The sequence below is a fragment of the Nerophis ophidion genome, linkage group LG08 (genome assembly GCF_033978795.1).
Source record: "Nerophis ophidion isolate RoL-2023_Sa linkage group LG08, RoL_Noph_v1.0, whole genome shotgun sequence".
Taxonomy (NCBI): domain Eukaryota; kingdom Metazoa; phylum Chordata; class Actinopteri; order Syngnathiformes; family Syngnathidae; genus Nerophis; species Nerophis ophidion.
The window spans coordinates 17,988,750-18,007,859 of record NC_084618.1 but is presented as its reverse complement, the minus strand read 5'-3'; the positions used below and the strand labels follow the sequence as shown (position 1 = coordinate 18,007,859).

At 41.7% G+C, this 19,110-nt stretch overlaps 1 protein-coding gene across 5 annotated transcripts in view; it reads right to left on the bottom strand.

Annotated features, from left to right (window-relative positions):
• LOC133557450 (ceramide transfer protein-like) overlaps positions 1-19,110 on the bottom strand; it is a 70,252-nt gene continuing 51,142 nt past the window's right edge. For 4 of the 5 annotated variants that reach the window (XM_061907912.1, XM_061907913.1, XM_061907915.1 and 1 more), the window contains 11 exons: positions 16,654-16,743; positions 11,583-11,740; positions 11,429-11,521; positions 11,278-11,361; positions 8,844-8,936; positions 6,876-6,971; positions 4,578-4,710; positions 2,924-2,994; positions 2,719-2,847; positions 2,515-2,644; positions 1-1,110 (listed from right to left, as the gene is read on the bottom strand). In XM_061907912.1, coding sequence (XP_061763896.1) covers positions 983-1,110; positions 2,515-2,644; positions 2,719-2,847; positions 2,924-2,994; positions 4,578-4,710; positions 6,876-6,971; positions 8,844-8,936; positions 11,278-11,361; positions 11,429-11,521; positions 11,583-11,740; positions 16,654-16,743 — 1,205 coding nt within the window. In that variant the 3' untranslated portion in view covers positions 1-982. The remainder of the gene's footprint in view (positions 1,111-2,514; positions 2,645-2,718; positions 2,848-2,923; positions 2,995-4,577; positions 4,711-6,875; positions 6,972-8,843; positions 8,937-11,277; positions 11,362-11,428; positions 11,522-11,582; positions 11,741-16,653; positions 16,744-19,110) is intronic. The other variant, XM_061907914.1, reaches the window with a different exon arrangement.

Here is a 19,110-nt window from a genome sequence, read left to right as displayed (position 1 = left end):
TTAAATCTTTAAAACCATTTTATTGACAGATGGACCTAATGTTGATCTGGAGATTTAAAACTTGAATAATGATACATTTTTCATTTTTTTTTTTACCAAAACCCTTTGGAGTCCCTGGGCTCAAGCCTGAGTGGAGGCCCAAATGTATATTTTTTATACATACATTGTATTGTTTTTTTTAAATACAAAATATTTTAATGGCCCCCACTTGCTTTGATTTTTCAGTGTGGGGCCCTCAGTGGATAAAGTTTGGACACCCCTGCTTTAATTAGAGACTGAGACCCTTTTAGGTCCCTGTGACCTTTAGTCTATTTTGTATTTATTTTTAAACAATCATTGCTCAAAAAATAATGAACCAAGATCCGTGATATGATTGACTTATTTATACATTGAATATTCTACTTTGAATATTTTTTTTGAAAGAAAAAAAAAAGTTATGATTTATTTTTAAGACTTTAATTACAGACTGAGACCCTTTTGGGTCCGTGTGACCTTCAACATTCACCAAAACGGAGGGAAGGGCTACAAATATAAATTGGTTTGGTTTTGAAAAATGAAAAATATCAAAATGTTCGCCGCATGCTTGCAATTTTTTCAGTGGAAAAAGCTGGAACGCGGCTTGGAATTCACGTCATTTAGCAACTTGGCTGAAATGTTAAAAATTCAAACAATTGGTGGAACATGGAAATGTCGTCAAAGTGCCGGAACCTCCTGCTTGTAAAAGTGCTCACGGATGAAATGAAGGCACTTGACTAGTAGCCATCAACCTGGCAGCAGCAAGAAGAAGAAAAGAAGTCTCTAGCTTACAGATTGAACATGGAGCTGAAATGTTCCTTGTGTCCCGCCTTCTGCGCTAGTGAGGCGCCTTCATGAGCAGGACAGGCTGGCAACATCAGCACCTTGGACACTAAAAGTCTTTTAACAGTCGACTCCTCCATTTACACGGAGTGTGGTTTAGTTATGCAGCCACCAGGGGGCGCCCTTAGAACAAGATGGGCTTGCCGGTGGTTTTTTCCTGCACGTAGGAGGTGAAGCGCTTCAGGAACTTGGGGTACTCCCTCTTGGCCACCGCCCTCAGCACCGAGGCCGGCGCCCAGCCTCCGGGATTCACTGTGGACACACAAACAATATTATTATTAGAACAAAGGTCACCAACGCAGTGCCCGCGGGCACCAGGTCGCCCGTAAGGACCAGATGAGTCGCCCGCTGGCTTGTTCTAAAAATAGCTCAAATAGCAGCACTTACCATTGAGCTGCCTCTATTTTTTAAATTGTATTTATTTACTTGCAAGCTGGTCTCATTTTTAATTCTAAGAGAGACAAAACTCAAATAGAATTTGATAGTCCAAGAAATCATTTTATCCTTCACTTGTTTAAATAAATTAAAAAATGGTTTTACTTTGCTTCTTATAACTTTCAGAAAGACAATTTTTGAGAAAAACTACAACCTTAAAAATGATTTTAGGATTTTTAAACACATATACCTTTTTACCTTTTAAATTCCTTCCTCTTCTTTTCTGACGATTTAAATCAATGTTCAAGTATTTTTTATTTTTTATTGTAAAGATAATAAATACATTTTAATTAAATTCTTCATTTTAGCTTCTATTTTTTCGACGAAGAATATTTGTGAAATATTTCTTCAAAATTATGATTAAAATTCCCAAAGACTATTCTGGAAAATCTAATTTAAATCTTATTTCAAAGTCTTTTGAATTTTTTTTTAAATCTAGAAGAAATAATGATTTGTCTTTGTTAGAAATATAGCTTGGTCCAATTTGTTATATATTCTAACAAAATGCAGATTGGATTTTAACCTATTTAAAACATGTCATCAAAATTCTAAAATTAATCTTAATCAGGAAAAATTACTAATGATGTTTCATAAATTATTTTCTTAATTTTTTCAAAAAGATTCGAATTAGCTAGTTTTTCTCTTCTTTTTTTCAGTTGAATTTTGAATTTTAAAGAGTCGAAATTGAAGATAAACTATGTTTCAAAATAGAATTTAAATTGTTTTCCTGTTTTCTCCCCTTTTAAACCATTCAATTAAGTGTTTTTTTCTTCATTTATTCTCTACAAAAAACCTTTCGTAAAAGGAAAAAAAATCTATGACGGAATGTATATAGATTTATTTATTAAAGGTAAATTGAGCTAATTGGCTATTTCTGGCAATTTATTGAAGTGTGTATCAAAAGGTAGCCCTTGGCATTAATCAGTACCCAAGAAGTAGCTCTTGATTTCAAAAAGGTTGCTGACCCCTGCATTCGAGTCTCAAAAAGGTGGCAACAAGGCGTCCCTATAAAATGCCCAAGCAACTTTACAAGTGTTATTACTATGAGACTGATGTATAACACGTGTATATCATTTTTTCTCTGTGTAATAATCCATCCATCTTCTACTGTTTATGTGGGCTTGGGTTGCGGGGACAGCAGCCGAAGCAGTCCCGTCCATCGCTGCTTGCAGCTTTAATTTTATATTCAGCCCAAAGTCTAATAAAGAGGTGTGCACTAACCATTGGCCACGTAGGTGATTTTACACAGGATGTTGTCTCTGCTGATCTCCTTGTCGCCCTCTGGTGGACTGACCAGGGTCTGGCAGATCATGGCGATGTTAATCTTGGCGCGGACGCAGCGGCTGCTCGGCTGAGGCGTCGGGCGAGAGACGGGCCAAAAGTTAGCGTGGGCGGTCGACGGGAAGGTACGTCCAGCTGTCTCACCTGCGCGTTGTCGTGGTCCACGGAGAAGTTGCACACCAGCCAGGTGTCGGGGTCGCTCTCGTTGCTCGCCATGATCTTGCGCATGGCCGACAGGTAGAGGACGTCCCGCTGGGAGGCGGGCCACACCCTCTGCGGCACACACACACACACACACACACATTAGCTCCGCCCATCACACAGAGGGAGACGGGCGTCCAGGGCATACCTTGTGTGTTTGGTAGACGATGACGGCGTTGTCTGACAGCGTCTCCACGACGTTGAAGCTCTCGATGGTGGCTGCGGGGAGACAAGAGGGGGCGGTGAGACAAGAGTGTGTGGGGACAGGCGGTGAGACAAGAGTGTGTGGGGACAGGCGGTGAGACAAGAGTGTGTGGGGACAGGCGGTGAGACAAGAGTGTGTGGTGACAGGCGGTGAGACAAGAGTGTGTGGGGACAGGCGGTGAGACAAGAGTGTGTGGGGACAGGCGGTGAGACAAGAGTGTGTGGAGACAGGCGGTGAGACAAGAGTGTGTGGGGACAGGCGGTGAGACAAGAGTGTGTGGGGACAGGCGGTGTGTGTGAGCGAGGGGGCGGTGAGACAAGAGTGTGTGGGGACAGGCGGTGAGACAAGAGTGTGTGGAGACAGGCGGTGAGACAAGAGTGTGTGGGGACAGGCGGTGTGTGTGAGCGAGGGGGCGGTGAGACAAGAGTGTGTGGGGACAGGCGGTGAGACAAGAGTGTGTGGAGACAGGCGGTGAGACAAGAGTGTGTGGAGACAGGCGGTGAGACAAGAGTGTGTGGGGACAGGCGGTGTGTGTGAGCGAGGGGGCGGTGAGACAAGAGTGTGTGGGGACAGGCGGTGAGACAAGAGTGTGTGGAGACAGGCGGTGAGACAAGAGTGTGTGGAGACAGGCGGTGAGACAAGAGTGTGTGGGGACAGGTGGTGTGTGTGAGCGAGGGGGCGGTGAGACAAGAGTGTGTGGGGACAGGTGGTGAGACAAGAGTGTGTGGAGACAGGCGGTGAGACAAGAGTGTGTGGGGACAGGTGGTGTGTGTGAGCGAGGGGGCGGTGAGACAAGAGTGTGTGGGGACAGGTGGTGTGTGTGAGCGAGGGGGCGGTGAGACAAGAGTGTGTGGGGACAGGTGGTGAGACAAGAGTGTGTGGAGACAGGCGGTGAGACAAGAGTGTGTGGGGACAGGTGGTGTGTGTGAGCGAGGGGGCGGTGAGACAAGAGTGTGTGGGGACAGGCGGTGAGACAAGAGTGTGTGGTGACAGGCGGTGAGACAAGAGTGTGTGGTGACAGGCGGTGAGACAAGAGTGTGTGGAGACAGGCGGTGAGACGAGAGTGTGTGGGGACAGGCGGTGAGACAAGAGTGTGTGGAGACAGGCGGTGAGACAAGAGTGTGTGGGGACAGGTGGTGTGTGTGAGCGAGGGGGCGGTGAGACAAGAGTGTGTGGGGACAGGCGGTGAGACAAGAGTGTGTGGGGACAGGTGGTGTGTGTGAGCGAGGGGGCGGTGAGACAAGAGTGTGTGGGTACAGGCGGTGAGACAAGAGTGTGTGGGGACAGGCGGTGTGTGTGAGCGAGGGGGCGGTGAGACAAGAGTGTGTGGGGACAGGCGGTGAGACAAGAGTGTGTGGAGACAGGCGGTGAGACAAGAGTGTGTGGGGACAGGTGGTGTGTGTGAGCGACGGGGCGGTGAGACAAGAGTGTGTGGGGACAGGTGGTATGTGTGAGCAAGGGGGCGGTGAGACAAGAGTGTGTGGGGACAGGCGGTGAGACAAGAGTGTGTGGGGACAGGTGGTGTGTGTGAGCAAGGGGGCGGTGAGACAAGAGTGTGTGGGGACAGGTGGTGAGACAAGAGTGTGTGAGGACATACTCTCCCAGTCGTTGCGGTAGGCAGTGTCCCAGAAGTAGTGACACACCTCGTGACCTGTCACACCCTTCACTGAGTGGGTGGCCTTCAGCGGGTCCAAAACTATCCCGTTTTCCTCCACCTCTCTGCGGTACACCTGGTGGACATACACACTATTATGTCGGATCCACTATGGACTGGACTCCCACTATTATGTCAGATCAACTATGGACTGGACTTAATTATGTCAAATCCACTATGGACTGGACTCTCCTATTATGTTAGATCCACTATGGACTGGACTCTCACTATTATGTTAGATCCACTATGGACTGGACTCTCACTATTATGTTGGATCCATATGGACTGGACTCTCACTATTATGTTAGATCCACTATGGATTAGACTCCCACTATTATGTCAGATCCATTATGGACTGGACTCCCACTATTATGTCAGATCCACTATGGATTGGACTCCCACTATTATGTTAGATCCACTATGGACTGGACTCCCACTATTATGTCAGATCCACTATGGACTGGACTTATTTATGTCAGATCAACTATGGACTGGACTCTCACTATTATGTTAGATCCACTATGGACCGGACTCTCACTATTATGTAGATCCACTATGGATTAGACTCCCACTATTATGTCAGATCCATTATGGACTGGACTCCCACTATTATGTCAGATCCACTATGGATTGGACTCCCACTATTATGTTAGATCCACTATGGACTGGACTCTCACTATTATGTTAGATCCACTATGGACTGGACTCTCACTATTATGTTAGATCCACTATGGACTGGACTCTCACTATTATGTTAGATCCACTATGGACTGGACTCCCACTATTATGTCAGATCCACTATGGATTGGACTCCCACTATTATGTCAGATCCACTATGGACTGGACTCCCACTATTATGTCAGATCCACTATGGACTGGACTCCCACTATTATGTCGGATCCACTATGGACTGGACTCCCACTATTATGTCAGATCCACTATGGACTGGACTCTCACTATTATCTTAGATCCATATGGACTGGACTCTCACTATTATGTTAGATCCACTATGGATTAGACTCCCACTATTATGTCAGATCCATTATGGACTGGACTCCCACTATTATGTCAGATCCACTATGGACTGGACTCTCACTATTATGTCGGATCCATTATGGACTGGACTCCCACTATTATGTCAGATCCACTATGGATTGGACTCCCACTATTATGTCAGATCCACTATGGACTGGACTCCCACTATTATGTCAGATCCACTATGGACTGGACTTAATTATGTCAGATCAACTATGTACTGGACTCTCACTATTATGTTAGATCCACTATGGACTGGACTCTCACTATAATGTAGATCCACTATGGACTGGACTCTCACTATACTGTAGATCCACTATGGACTGGACTCCCACAATATTATGTTAGACTCACCCACTATAATGTAGATCCACTATGGACTGGACTCTCACTATAATGTAGATCCACTATGGACTGGACTCCCACAATATTATGTTAGACCCACTCGACGTCCATTGCTTTTGGTCTCCCCTGAAGGGAGGGGGAGGGTTTGCCCACATCTGCGGTCCTCTCCAAGGTTTCTCATAGTCATTCACATTGACCTCCCACTGGGTTGTGAGTTTTTCCTTGCCCTTATGTGGGCTCTGTACCGCGGATGTCATTGTGGCTTTTGCAGCCCTTTGAGACACTTGTGATTTAGGTCTTTATAAATAAACTTAGATTGACTGATGATTGATAAAAAAAAATCATAATTTTTGATTAGATTTGGAATCGTTACAAATAAGAATCGCGATTCATTTGAAAGTCTGTTTTGTGATACCCCCTAATAGTCAGCCCACACCCGTTGTGTCCTTGAACACACCGTAAAGACTCAAGGTTTTAAATATTGATTTGTACCGGAGCACTTTAAAATACATTTAAATAAAAAGTGCGCCATGAATCAAATCTATTGTTGTTATTTCTGAGGGGTGGTGTGGCGTCCTACTCTGTTCAGCGGTCCTTGAACGCACCGCAAGAACACCTGGGAGTATAGAAGGATGACTGTGTTCTAAGAGCAGGTTCTATGCACACAGTTGAAGATCTAAGTTGCTCAGACAGTCATGACTTTATTATTTCCTAACAGGGAAAGATGTTAAAGTCTTTTGTTTTCACGTTGAATCACAGTTTGTATGTTTTATCAACCATTTTACTGCAGTGAAGATGAACATGCTTTGTTACACATGAGGACATTGTGAGCTGTCAATTATCATCCACATTGTGTCTTACCTTCATCTCCCCTTCCTCCACCACCAACTGCCAGTTGGCGTCGCCGCCCACGTCCTGCAGGGAGTAGGTCATGTGACTCTGCACCATCTCCTCCACCTGCAAGAGGACATCTTCACTGTCCACACCAAAGGTGGCTTTCAAAATATGACAGCTTGAGGAAGGAGGGAGCGGACGACACTTTTGTCTCTCTGTTAAGTCTGTGCACGTGAGAAGACATGAGGAGGACATGAGAAGACACGAAGTGGACGTGAGAAGACAAACAGGAGGACAATGAGAAGACATGAAGAAGACATGAGGAGGACAATGAGAAGACATGAAGAGGACACGAGAAGACATGAAGTGGACGTGAGAAAACATGAAGAGGACATGAGAAGATGTGAAGAGGACATGAGAAGACAAAAAGAGGACATGGGAAGATGTGAAGTGGACATGAGAAGACAAAAATAGGATATGATAAGAAATGAAGAGGACATGACAAGACAAAAAGAGGGCAAGAGAAGACATGAGGAGGACGTGAGAAGACAGGAAGAGGACATGAGAAGACAAGACCTGAAGAGGACATAAGAAGACACGAAGAGGACATGAGAAGACAAAAAGAGAAGATGTGAAATGGACATAAGAAGACGTGAAGAGGACATGAGAAGAAATGAAGAGGACATGACAAGACAAAAAGAGGGCATGAGAAGACATGAAGAGGACATGAGAAGACAACATGAGGAGGACATGAGAAGTCATGAAGTGGACATGACGAGGACAGGAAGAGGACATGAGAAGACAAGACATGAAGAGGACGTGAGAAGACATGACAAGACATGAAGAGGACGTGAGAAGACATGACAAGACATGAAAAGACAAAGAGGACATGAAGTGGACATGACAAGACATGACAGGAAGAAGACATGAAGAGGACATGACAAGACATGAGGACATGAAGAGGACGTGAGAAGACATGAAGAGGACAGGAGAAGACATGACATGAGAATACATGAGGGGGACATGAGAAGACATGAAGAGGACATGACAAGACATGAAAAAGACACGAGGACATGAAGAAGACATGAAGAGGACATGACAAAACATGAAGACATGAGGACATGATGAGGACATGAAGAGGACATGACAAAACATGAAGAAGACATGAGGACATGAAGAAGACATGAGGAGGACATGAGAAGTCATGAAGTGGACAGGAAGAGGACATGGGAAGACAAGACATGAAGAGGACGTGAGAGGACATGACAAGACATGAAGAGGACGTGAGAAGACATGAAAAGACAAAGAGGACATGAAGTGGACATGACAGGAAGAAGACATGAAGAGGACATGACAAGACATGAGGACATGAAGAGGATGTGAGAAGACATGAAGACGACAGGAGAAGACATGACAGGAGAATACATGTGGGTGGACATGAGAAGACATGAAGTGGACATGACAAGACATGAAAAAGACATGAGGACATGAAGAAGACATGAAGAGGACATGACAAAACATGAAGAAGACATGAGGACATGGAGGAGGACATGAAGAAGACATGAAAAAGACAGGAGGACATGAGAAGACATGAAGAGGACATGATGAGGATATGAAAATGACATGACAAGACATGAGGAGGACATAAAGAAGACCTGAGGAGGACATGAAGAGGACATGACAAGACACGAAGAAGACATGACAAGGCATGAGGAGGACATAAAGAAGACTTGAGGAGGACATAAAGAAGACTTGAGGAGGACATGAAGAGGACATGGGAAGACATGAAGATGACATGACAAGACATGAGGAGGACAAAGAAGACTTGAGGAGGACATGAAGATGACATTGGAAGACATGAAGAGGACATGGGAAGACATGAGAACATGGGGAGGACCACTGACCAAAGCGGACACGAGGAGGACATGAAAGAGAGAGAATATGAATAGATGAAAGAGAGAGAGAGAAGACAAAGACATGAAAAAGAGAGACAACCTGCTCAGCCAGTCTGTGAGAGCCCGAGCTGGAGAAGACATCGGGTGGTGGAACTGGACTGGATCTCTGGATTCTTGTCTTCTCCGTCTGACACTGGAAAGCAGAAAGACAACTGTCACTCAAAGACGTGGCATCTGTAAAGCTGAGTGCTGGTAGCATAAATAACATCATCTCTCAGTTGAGTAGAAGACGGATGTTGAAGCAGGAAACATACATCATGCTTTCATTTTGGAGACACTTTGTTACTGAATACATTCTACCAGGCTTTGTAATGTACATAACTTATACTTATTTATGTGTAATGTACATAACTTATACTTGTTTATGTGTAATGTATATAACTTATACTTGTTTATGTGTAATGTATATAACTTATACTTATTTATGTGTAATGTATATAACTTATACTTGTTTATGTGTAATGTATATAACTTATACTTATTTATGTGTAATGTATATAACTTATACTTATTTATGTGTAATGTACATAACTTATACTTATTTATGTGTAATGTACATAACTTATACTTGTTTATGTGTAATGTATATAACTTATACTTATTTATGTGTAATGTATATAACTTATACTTATGTGTAATGTACATAACTTATACTTATGTGTAATGTACATAACTTATACTTATGTGTAATGTACATAACTTATACTTATGTGTAATGTACATAACTTATACTTATGTGTAATGTACATAACTTATACTTATGTGTAATGTACATAACTTATACTTATGTGTAATGTACATAACTTATACTTATGTGTAATGTACATAACTTATACTTATGTGTAATGTACATAACTTATACTTATTTATGTGTAATGTACATAACTTATACTTATTTATGTGTAATGTACATAACTTATACTTATTTATGTGTAATGTACATAACTTACACTTGTTTATGTGTAATGTACATAACTTGTACTTGTTTATGTGTAATGTACATAACTTATACTTGTTTATGTGTGATGTACATAACTTATACTTGTTTATGTGTAATGTACATAACTTATGTATGTCATGTAGATACTTGTTTATGTGCTGCTCTGTTTGTTCTTCAATGATTAGGCATGTGTGCTTAGCTGTTGTGTAGCCACTTGTTCCATTAGTTGGAAACAGAGACTAAAACAGAACAAAATGTGTGCTTGGTAACTGCTGGACAAGCACTTGTTTTGATGATGTCGGATTGATATCAACATGATAGATATCATTATCATACCTGTTCTATTTGTCATCCTTGTTTTGATATCAGACTGACAACATGGGAGATATCATTATCATACCTGTTCTATTTTGTCCTACTTGTTTTGATAACATCAGACTGATATCAACATGGTAGATATCATTATCATACCTGTTCTATTTGTCCTTGTTTTGATGACAGACTGATATCAACAAGGTAGATATCATCATACCTGTTCTATTTTCTCCTACTTGTTTTGATAACATCAGACTGACATCCACATGGTAGATATTATCATACCTGTTCTATTCCGTCATCCTTGTTTTGATGATATCGGACTGATATCAACGTGGTAGATATTATCATACCTGTTCTATTTTGTCCTACTTGTTTTGATAACATCAGACTGACATCCACATGGTAGATATCATTATCATACCCGTTCTATTCCGTCATCCTTGTTTTGATGATATCGGACTGATATCAACGTGGTAGATATTATAACTGTTCTATTTTGTCCTTGTTTTGATGACATCGGACTGATAGCAATATGGTAAATATTATCATACCTGTTCTATTTTGTCCTCCTTGTTTTGATGATATCTGACTGATAGCAACGTGGTAGGTATCATTATCATACCTGTTCTATTGACGACATTGGACTGATATCAACATGAGAGATATAATTTTTATAGCTGTTCTATTTTGTCCTTTTGATGACATCGGACTGATAGCAACATGGTAGATATCATTATCATACCTGTTCTATGTCGCCCTTGTTTTGATGATATCGGACTGATATCAACATGGTAGGTATCATTATCATACCTGTTCCATTTTGTCCTTGTTTTGATGACATCGGACTGATATCAGCATGGGAGATATCATTATCATACCTGTTCTATTTTGTTCACCTTGTTTTGATGATATCGGAATGATATCAACATGGTAGGTATCATTATCATACCTGTTCCATTTTGTCCTTGTTTTGATGACATCGGACTGATATCACCATGGGAGATATCATTATCATACCTGTTCTATTTTGTTCACCTTGTTTTGATGATATCGGAATGATATCAGCATGGGAGATATCATTATCATACCTGTTCTATTTTGTTCACCTTGTTTTGATATCGGAATTATATCAACATGGGAGATATCATTATCATACCAGTTCTATTTTGTTCTCCTTGTTTTGATGATATCAACATGGGAGATATCATTATCATACCTGTTCTATTTTGTCCTGTCGATCCAGAGCAGCTTCAACCGCGTCAAAGAACTCCTCCTCATTAATGAGGCTGTTTGGACCTTCCTGTCAAGACAGGAAGTTGACGTCAGTAAGCTCGGCGGCGCGGCTTGCCTTGCAACCACCACGCCACCTCGTAATCCGGACCCCCGAAGTGGGACTTCTTCTTCAGCTCGTCGAGGGCCGCCTTGTAGCGCTCCTCCACTCTCCTCCTCTTCTCCATCTCCTGCACGCAACAGGAAGTTGAGGCAGGAAAGGCGCAATGGCGTCGGCGGCGTGTGACGCACCTTGTCCAGCCTCTTCTGCCAGCTGTCCTCCCTCTTCACCATCAGGTCGATACAGTGGGACAGCGTGGCCAGGATGCCCGCCGTGGTGGCTTTGAACGTGATGGCCTCGCCTTTGAAGTCGATGGCGTTCACGTCTTTAGGACTGGAGCACGGGTACACTGCGGGGACAATAACAATAGCAGAGTTCCAATGTGAGATATCACCACGGCGATACGGATACAGATCAGTCAGGGAGGCCGATTAGGAGCCGATATTCATTTAGTGAAAGTTATCCCAACATAAACAGTATCTGTTGTGGACGTTAACGTATGTCTTCATTACGAGATGAAAAATAGAAGATGAAGACATGAAAAAGAGAGAGAATATGAAGACGTGAAAAATAAAGAGGGAATATGAAGACGTGAAAAGCAGGAACAGAAGATGAAGACATGGAAAAGATAGAAGATGAAGACGTTAAAAGGAAAGAGAATATGAAGAAAGACATGTAAGAGAGAGAAAAATGTGAACACATGAAAGAGAAAGGGAGAAAGAAGATGAAAATATTAAGACATGTAAAAGAGAGAAAAAGAAGATGAAGTGATGAAGAGAGAATATGAAGACGTGAAAAATAAAGAAGGAATACGAAGACGTGAAAAGCAGAAACAGATGATGAAGACATGAAAAAGAGAGAATATGAAGACAAGAAGAAGAGAGGAGAAGATGAAGACGTTAAAAGGAAAGAAAATATGTAGAAAGACATGTAAAAGAGAGAAAAATGTGAAGACATGAAAGAGAAAGGGAGAATATGAAGACATGAAAAAGGGAGAAAGATGAGAATATTAAGACATGTAAAAGAGAGAAAAAGAGAGAGAATATGAAGACGTGAAAATTAAAGAGGGAATATGAAGACGTGAAAAGCAGAAACAGAAGATGAAGACATGAAAAAGAGAGAAGGTGAATACGTTAAAAGGAAAGAGAGAATATGAAGAAAGACATGTAAAAGAGAGAAAAATGTGAAGACATGAAAGAGAAAGGGAGAATATGAAGACATGAAAAAGGGAAAAAGAGGATGAGAATATTAAGACATGTAAAAGAGAGAAAAAGAAGATGAAGTGAAAGAGAGAATATGAAGACGTGTAAAGCAGAAACAGAAGATGAAGACATGAAAAAGAAAGAGAATATGAAGACGTGTAAAGCAGAAACAGAAGATGAAGACATGAAAAAGAAAGAGAATATGAAGACATGAAAAAGAGGAGAAGATGAAGACGTTAAAAGGAAAGAGAATATGAAGAAAGACATGTAAAAGAGAAAAATGTGAAGACATGAAAAATAAAGAGGGAATATGAAGACGTGAAAAGCATAAACAGAAGATGAAGACATGAAAAAGAGAGAATATGAAGACATGAAAAAGAGAGAAGATGAATACGTTAAAAGAACTGCGAGAATATGAAAAAAGACATGTAAAAGACAGAAAAATGAACACATGAAAGAGAAAGGGAGAATATGAAGACATGAAAAAGGGAGAAAGAAGATGAGAATATTAAGACATGTAAAAGAGAGAAAAAGAAGATGAAGTGATAAAGAAAGAGAATATGAAGATATGTAAAAGAGAGAGAATATGAAGACGTGAAAAATAAAGAGGGAATATGAAGACGTGAAAAGCAGAAACAGAAGATGAAGACATAAAAAAGAAAGAGAATATGAAGACATGAAAAAGAGAAGATGAATACGTTAAAAGGAGACAATATGAAGAAAGACATGAAAAAGAGAGAAAAATGTGAAGACATGAAAGAGAAAGGGAGAATATGAGGACATGAAAAAGGGAGAAAGAAGATGAGAATATTAAGACATGGAAAAGAGAGAAAAAGAAGATGAAGACATGTAAAGCAGAAACAGAAGATGAAGACAGAAAAAGAGAATATGAAGACGTTAAAACGAAAGAGAATATGAAGAAAGACATGTAAAAGAGAGAACAATGTGAAGACATGAAAGAGAAAGGGAGAATATGAAGACATTACAAAGGGAGAAAAAAGATGAGAATATTAAGACATGTAAGAGAGAAAAAGAAGATGAAGACATGAAAAAGAGAGAGAATATGAAGATGTGAAAAATAAAGAGGGAATATGAAGACGTGAAAAGGAGAAACAGAAGATGAAGACAGAAAAAGAGAATATGAAGACGTTAAAACGAAAGAGAATATGTAGAAAGACATGTAAAAGAGAGAACAATGTGAAGACATGAAAGAGAAAGGGAGAATATGAAGACATTACAAAGGGAGAAAGAAGATGAGAATATTAAGACATGTAAGAGAGAAAAAGAAGATGAAGACATGAAAAAGAGAGAGAATATGAAGATGTGAAAAATAAAGAGGGAATATGAAGACGTGAAAAGGAGAAACAGAAGATGAAGACATGAAAAAGAGAAAATATGAAGACGTTAAAAGGAAAGAGAGAATATGAAGAAAGACATGTAAAACAGAGAAAAATGTGAACACATGAAAGAAAGGGAGAATATGAAGACATGAAAAAGAAGATGAGAATACTAAGTGAAGTGAATTATATTTATATAGCGCTTTTCTCTAGTGACTCAAAGCGCTTTACATAGTGAAACCCAATATCTAAGTTACATTTAAAGCAGTGTGGGTGGCACTGGGAGCAGGTGGGTAAAGTGTCTTGCCCAAGGACATAACGGCAGTGACTACGATGGCGGAAGCGGGAATCGAACCTGCAACCCTCAAGTTGCTGGCACGGCCGCTCTACCAACCGAGCTATGGCGCCCCAGATGACATGTAAAAGAGAGAAAAAGAAGATTTCGAAGAAGTGATAAAGAAAGAGAATATGAAAACGTAAAAGAGAGAAAGAGAAGATGAAGACATGAAAAAGAAGGAATATGAAGAGAGAATATGAAGACATGAAAATGGGAAATAGAAGATGAAGACATGAAAAGAAAGAGAGAAGATGAACACATGAAAAAGAGTAAGACAGTATGAAGACACGATTATAAAAGTTCAAAAAAGAAATTCAGTGTCATAAAAAGCTTGAAGAATTGAACTGGCTTAGTGGATGTTCTGCAAGAAACCACTTTTCTGCTTTCCTGGCCTTCTTTTTTCAACTTGTGGACTCAAATGGGATTTTGTGAGCAAAGAATTAGCAAAGAAGTCTCACCAAACATGAGAGGTCGGCCGCTCATGTTCAAAGTTAGATTGCGCTAAAAACCTTTGAAATGATTAGGATAAATTTGGCTTTGGATGAACATCAGCGACAACATCACTGTCCACAATGCTAAGGTCAAAGAGAAGCCATTGATTTTAAAAGATGTCATCAACATCAATGCCACCTGTGTCCTCGCCTAACAGCAGCTCACATTTCCTGGAAATGATGAGAGTGAAGCAAATATGCTGAACTCTTGTATGACTTTTAAAACTCAAGGAAGTGAAGGAGGACTTTTACCCAGAAAGTGACGGCTGTTTTTACCCAGAAGGACTTGGAATTCATTCATAAGGTAAGACGACGATAACATTATTTTTGTTTTGTTTTTAATGAAATGCACATTTTGTGGGCGACAGTTTCTATGTGTTCGACTATCCGGCGTAGCCTCCTCTCCAGTACACCTGAATAAACCGGTGAGGTTTATTCAGGTGTACTGGAGAGGAGGCTACGCCGGATAGTCGAACCTCGGATTCAGGAGGAACAGTGTGGTTTTCGTCCTGGTCGTGGAACTGTGGACCAGCTCTATACTCTCGGCAGGGTGCTTGAGGGTGCATGGGAGTTTGCCCAACCAGTCTACATGTGCTTCGTGGACTTGGAGAAGGCATTCGACCGTGTCCCTCGGGAAGTCCTGTGGGGAGTGCTCAGAGAGTATGGGGTATCGGACTGTCTTATTGTGGCGGTCCGCTCCCTGTACGATCAGTGTCAGAGCTTGGTCCGCATTGCCGGCAGTAATTCGGACACGTTTCCAGTGAGGGTTGGACTCCGCCAAGGCTGTCCTTTGTCACCGATTCTGTTCATAACTTTTATGGACAGAATTTCTAGGAGCAGTCAAGGCGTTGAGGGGTTCCGGTTTGGTGACCGCAGGATTAGGTCTCTGCTTTTTGCAGATGATGTGGTCCTGATGGCTTCATCTGACCGGGATCTTCAGCTCTCACTGGATCGGTTCGCAGCCGAGTGTGAAGCGACCGGAATGAGAATCAGCACCTCCAAGTCCGAGTCCATGGTTCTCGCCCGGAAAAGGGTGGAGTGCCATCTCCGGGTTGGGGAGGAGACCCTGCCCCAAGTGGAGGAGTTCAAGTACCTAGGAGTTTTGTTCACGAGTGGGGGAAGAGTGGATCGTGAGATCGACAGGCGGATCGGTGCGGCGTCTTCAGTAATGCGGACGTTGTACCGATCCGTTGTGGTGAAGAAGGAGCTGAGCCGGAAGGCAAAGCTCTCAATTTACCGGTCGATCTACGTTCCCATCCTCACCTATGGTCATGAGCTTTGGGTCATGACCGAAAGGATAAGATCACGGGTACAAGCGGCCGAAATGAGTTTCCTCCGCCGTGTGGCGGGTCCCTCCCTTAGAGATAGGGTGAGAAGCTCTGTCATCCGGGAGGAACTCAAAGTAAAGCCCCTGCTCCTCCACATCGAGAGGAGCCAGATGAGGTGGTTCGGGCATCTGGTCAGGATGCCACCCGAACGCCTCCCTAGGGAGGTGTTTAGGGCACGTCCAACCGGTAGGAGGCCACGGGGAAGACCCAGGACACGTTAGGAAGACTATGTCTCCCGGATGGCCTGGGAGCGCCTCGGGATCCCCCGGGAAGAGCTGGACGAAGTGGCTGGGGAGAGGGAAGGCTGGGTTTCCCTGCTTAGGCTGTTGCCCCCGCGAACCGACCTCGGATAAGCGGAAGAAGTTTCTATGTGTGAAGAATGCAGAAATGAAACAAACTGCTGCCAATCAAATGGCAAATAATCTGCGCATATATTTGTAAATCTGATTCCGTCAGTGCCTCACCTTATATTCTATTCTAGTTAGGAGGAAAAAAAAGGCCGATACACGTCAAAATACCAAATATCGGTGCCGATAATCGGTCAAATTTCTAATCAGGACTACTTACATTTGTCTTTGCTGCCGTTGTTGTTGTTGTTGTGGAGAAACTCTCCATCGGTGCGGGTGCTGGGAAAGTCGTCCTCGTCGTCCTCCACGACTGAAACACAGAGAGCTTTTAGGTTGTCATCGCACACACGCACACACACACACACACACACACACACACACTGCGCTGGACAAGATGACAATGGTGTGGTTTCATCTTGAGAATGGAGCGAGGCTGAGAGGGATCGGAATGAGAACTAATGGTGCAGGCGTGAAGAAGCTCAGAGCCCACAAAGTCAGACTCCATATAAAAGACTAACCATTAGAGATGTCCGATAATGGCTTTTTTGCCGATATTCGTGATGTTACTAACGATTCCGATATCAACCGATATTGTCGTGGAATGAACACATTATTGTGCCTAATTGTGTCGTGATGCCCCGCTGGATGCATTGAACAATGTAACAAGGTTTTCCAAAATAAATCAACTCAAGTTATGGGAAATAAAAATGCCAACATGGCACTTAAATGCATGTAGCGTCCCGGAAGAGTTAGTGCTGCAAGGGGTTCTGGCTATTTGTTCTGTTGTGTTACTTTTATGTGAGTTATTGTTTTGATAAATATATAGTTGTAAAAATAATGTACCATATTTTCTGGACCATAGGACGCACCGGACTATACGGCGCACTGCCGATAAGCAGGTCTATTCAGGTCATTTTTCATACAAAAGGTGCATTAAAGAGGTCATTAAAAAAATTAAAAAATTCTAAATGTTAAACATTTTCTTGTGGTCTACATTAAAGATGTCCGATAATGGCTTTTTTGCCGATATCCGATATTGTCCAACTCCTAATTACCAATACCGATATCAACCTACACCGATATATGCATTCGTGGAATTAACACATTATTCTGCCTAATTTTGTTGTGATACATTAAACAATGTAACAAGGATTTCCAAAATAAATCAACTCAACTTATGGAAAACAAAAAAGTACCAACATGGCACTGCCAAATTTATTATTAAAGTCACAAAGTGCATGTAGCGTCCCGGAAGAGTTAGTGCTGCAAGGGTTTCTGGGTATTTGTTCTGTTGTGTTACTTTTATGTGAGTTATTGTTTTAATAAATGTTTACTTGTTAAATAATGTACCATATTTTCTGGACCATAGGACGCACCGGACTATAAGGCGCACTGCCGATAAGCAGGTCTATTCAGGTCGTTTTTCATACAAAAGGTGCATTAAAGAGGTCATTAAAAAATAAAAAAATTCTAAATGTAAAACATTTTCTTGTGGTCTACATTAGATATGTCCGATAATGGCTTTTTTGCAGATATCGTCCAACTCCTAATTACCAATACCGATATCAACCTACACCGATATATACAGTCGTGGAATGAACACATTATTATGCCTAATTTTGTTGTGATACCTTAAACAATGTAACAAGGTTTTACAAAATAAATCAACTCAAGTTATGGAAAACAAAAAAGTACCAACATGGCACTGCCATATTTATTATTGAAGTCACAAAGTGCATTATTTTATCTAACATGCCTCAAAACAGCATGAGAGAGCATGTGGAGGTTAAGGTGGGCAGGGTTGGTTTGGGGGTGACGTATATTGTAGTGTCCAGGAAGAGTTAGTGCTGCAAGGGGTTCTGGGTATTTGTTCTGTTGTGTTACTTTTATGTGAGTTATTGTTTTAATAAATAATTAGTTGTAAAAAATAATGTACCGTATTTTCTGGACCATAGGACGCACCGGATTATAAGGCGCACTGCCGATGAGCGGGTCTATTCAGGTCGTTTTTCATATAAAAAGTGCATTAAAGAGGTCATTAAAAAAAATAAAAAAATTCTAAATGTAAAACATTTTTTTGTGGTCTACATTAGATATGTACGATAATGGCTTTTTTGCTGATATCTGATATTCCGGTATTGTCCAACTCCAGTATCAACCTACACCGATATATACAGTCGTGGAATGAACACATTATTATGCCTCTTTTTGTTGTGATGCCCCGCTGGTTGCATTAAAAAATGTAACAAGGTTTTCCAAAATAAATCAACCTTAAGTTATGGGGAAAAAAAGTGCCAACATGGCACTGCCATATTTATTATAGAAGTCACAAACTGCGTTTTTTTTTTTTTGACGTGGCTCAAAACAACAGCTTGGAATTTGGGCCAAGCTCTCCCTTAGAGAGCATGAGGAGGTTGAGGTGGGCGTGGTTGGCGTATATTGTAGCGTCCCGGAAGAGTTAGTGCTGCAAGGGGTTCTGGGTATTTGTTCTGTTGTGTTACTGTGCGGATGTTCTCCCGAAATGCGTTTGTTTTTCTTGTTTGGTGTGGCTTCACGGTGTGGCGCATATTTGTAACGGTGTTAAAGTTGTTTATACGGCCACCCTCAGTGAGACCTGTATGGCTGTTGACCAAGTATGCCTTGCATTCACTTGTGTGCATGAAAAGCCATTGATATC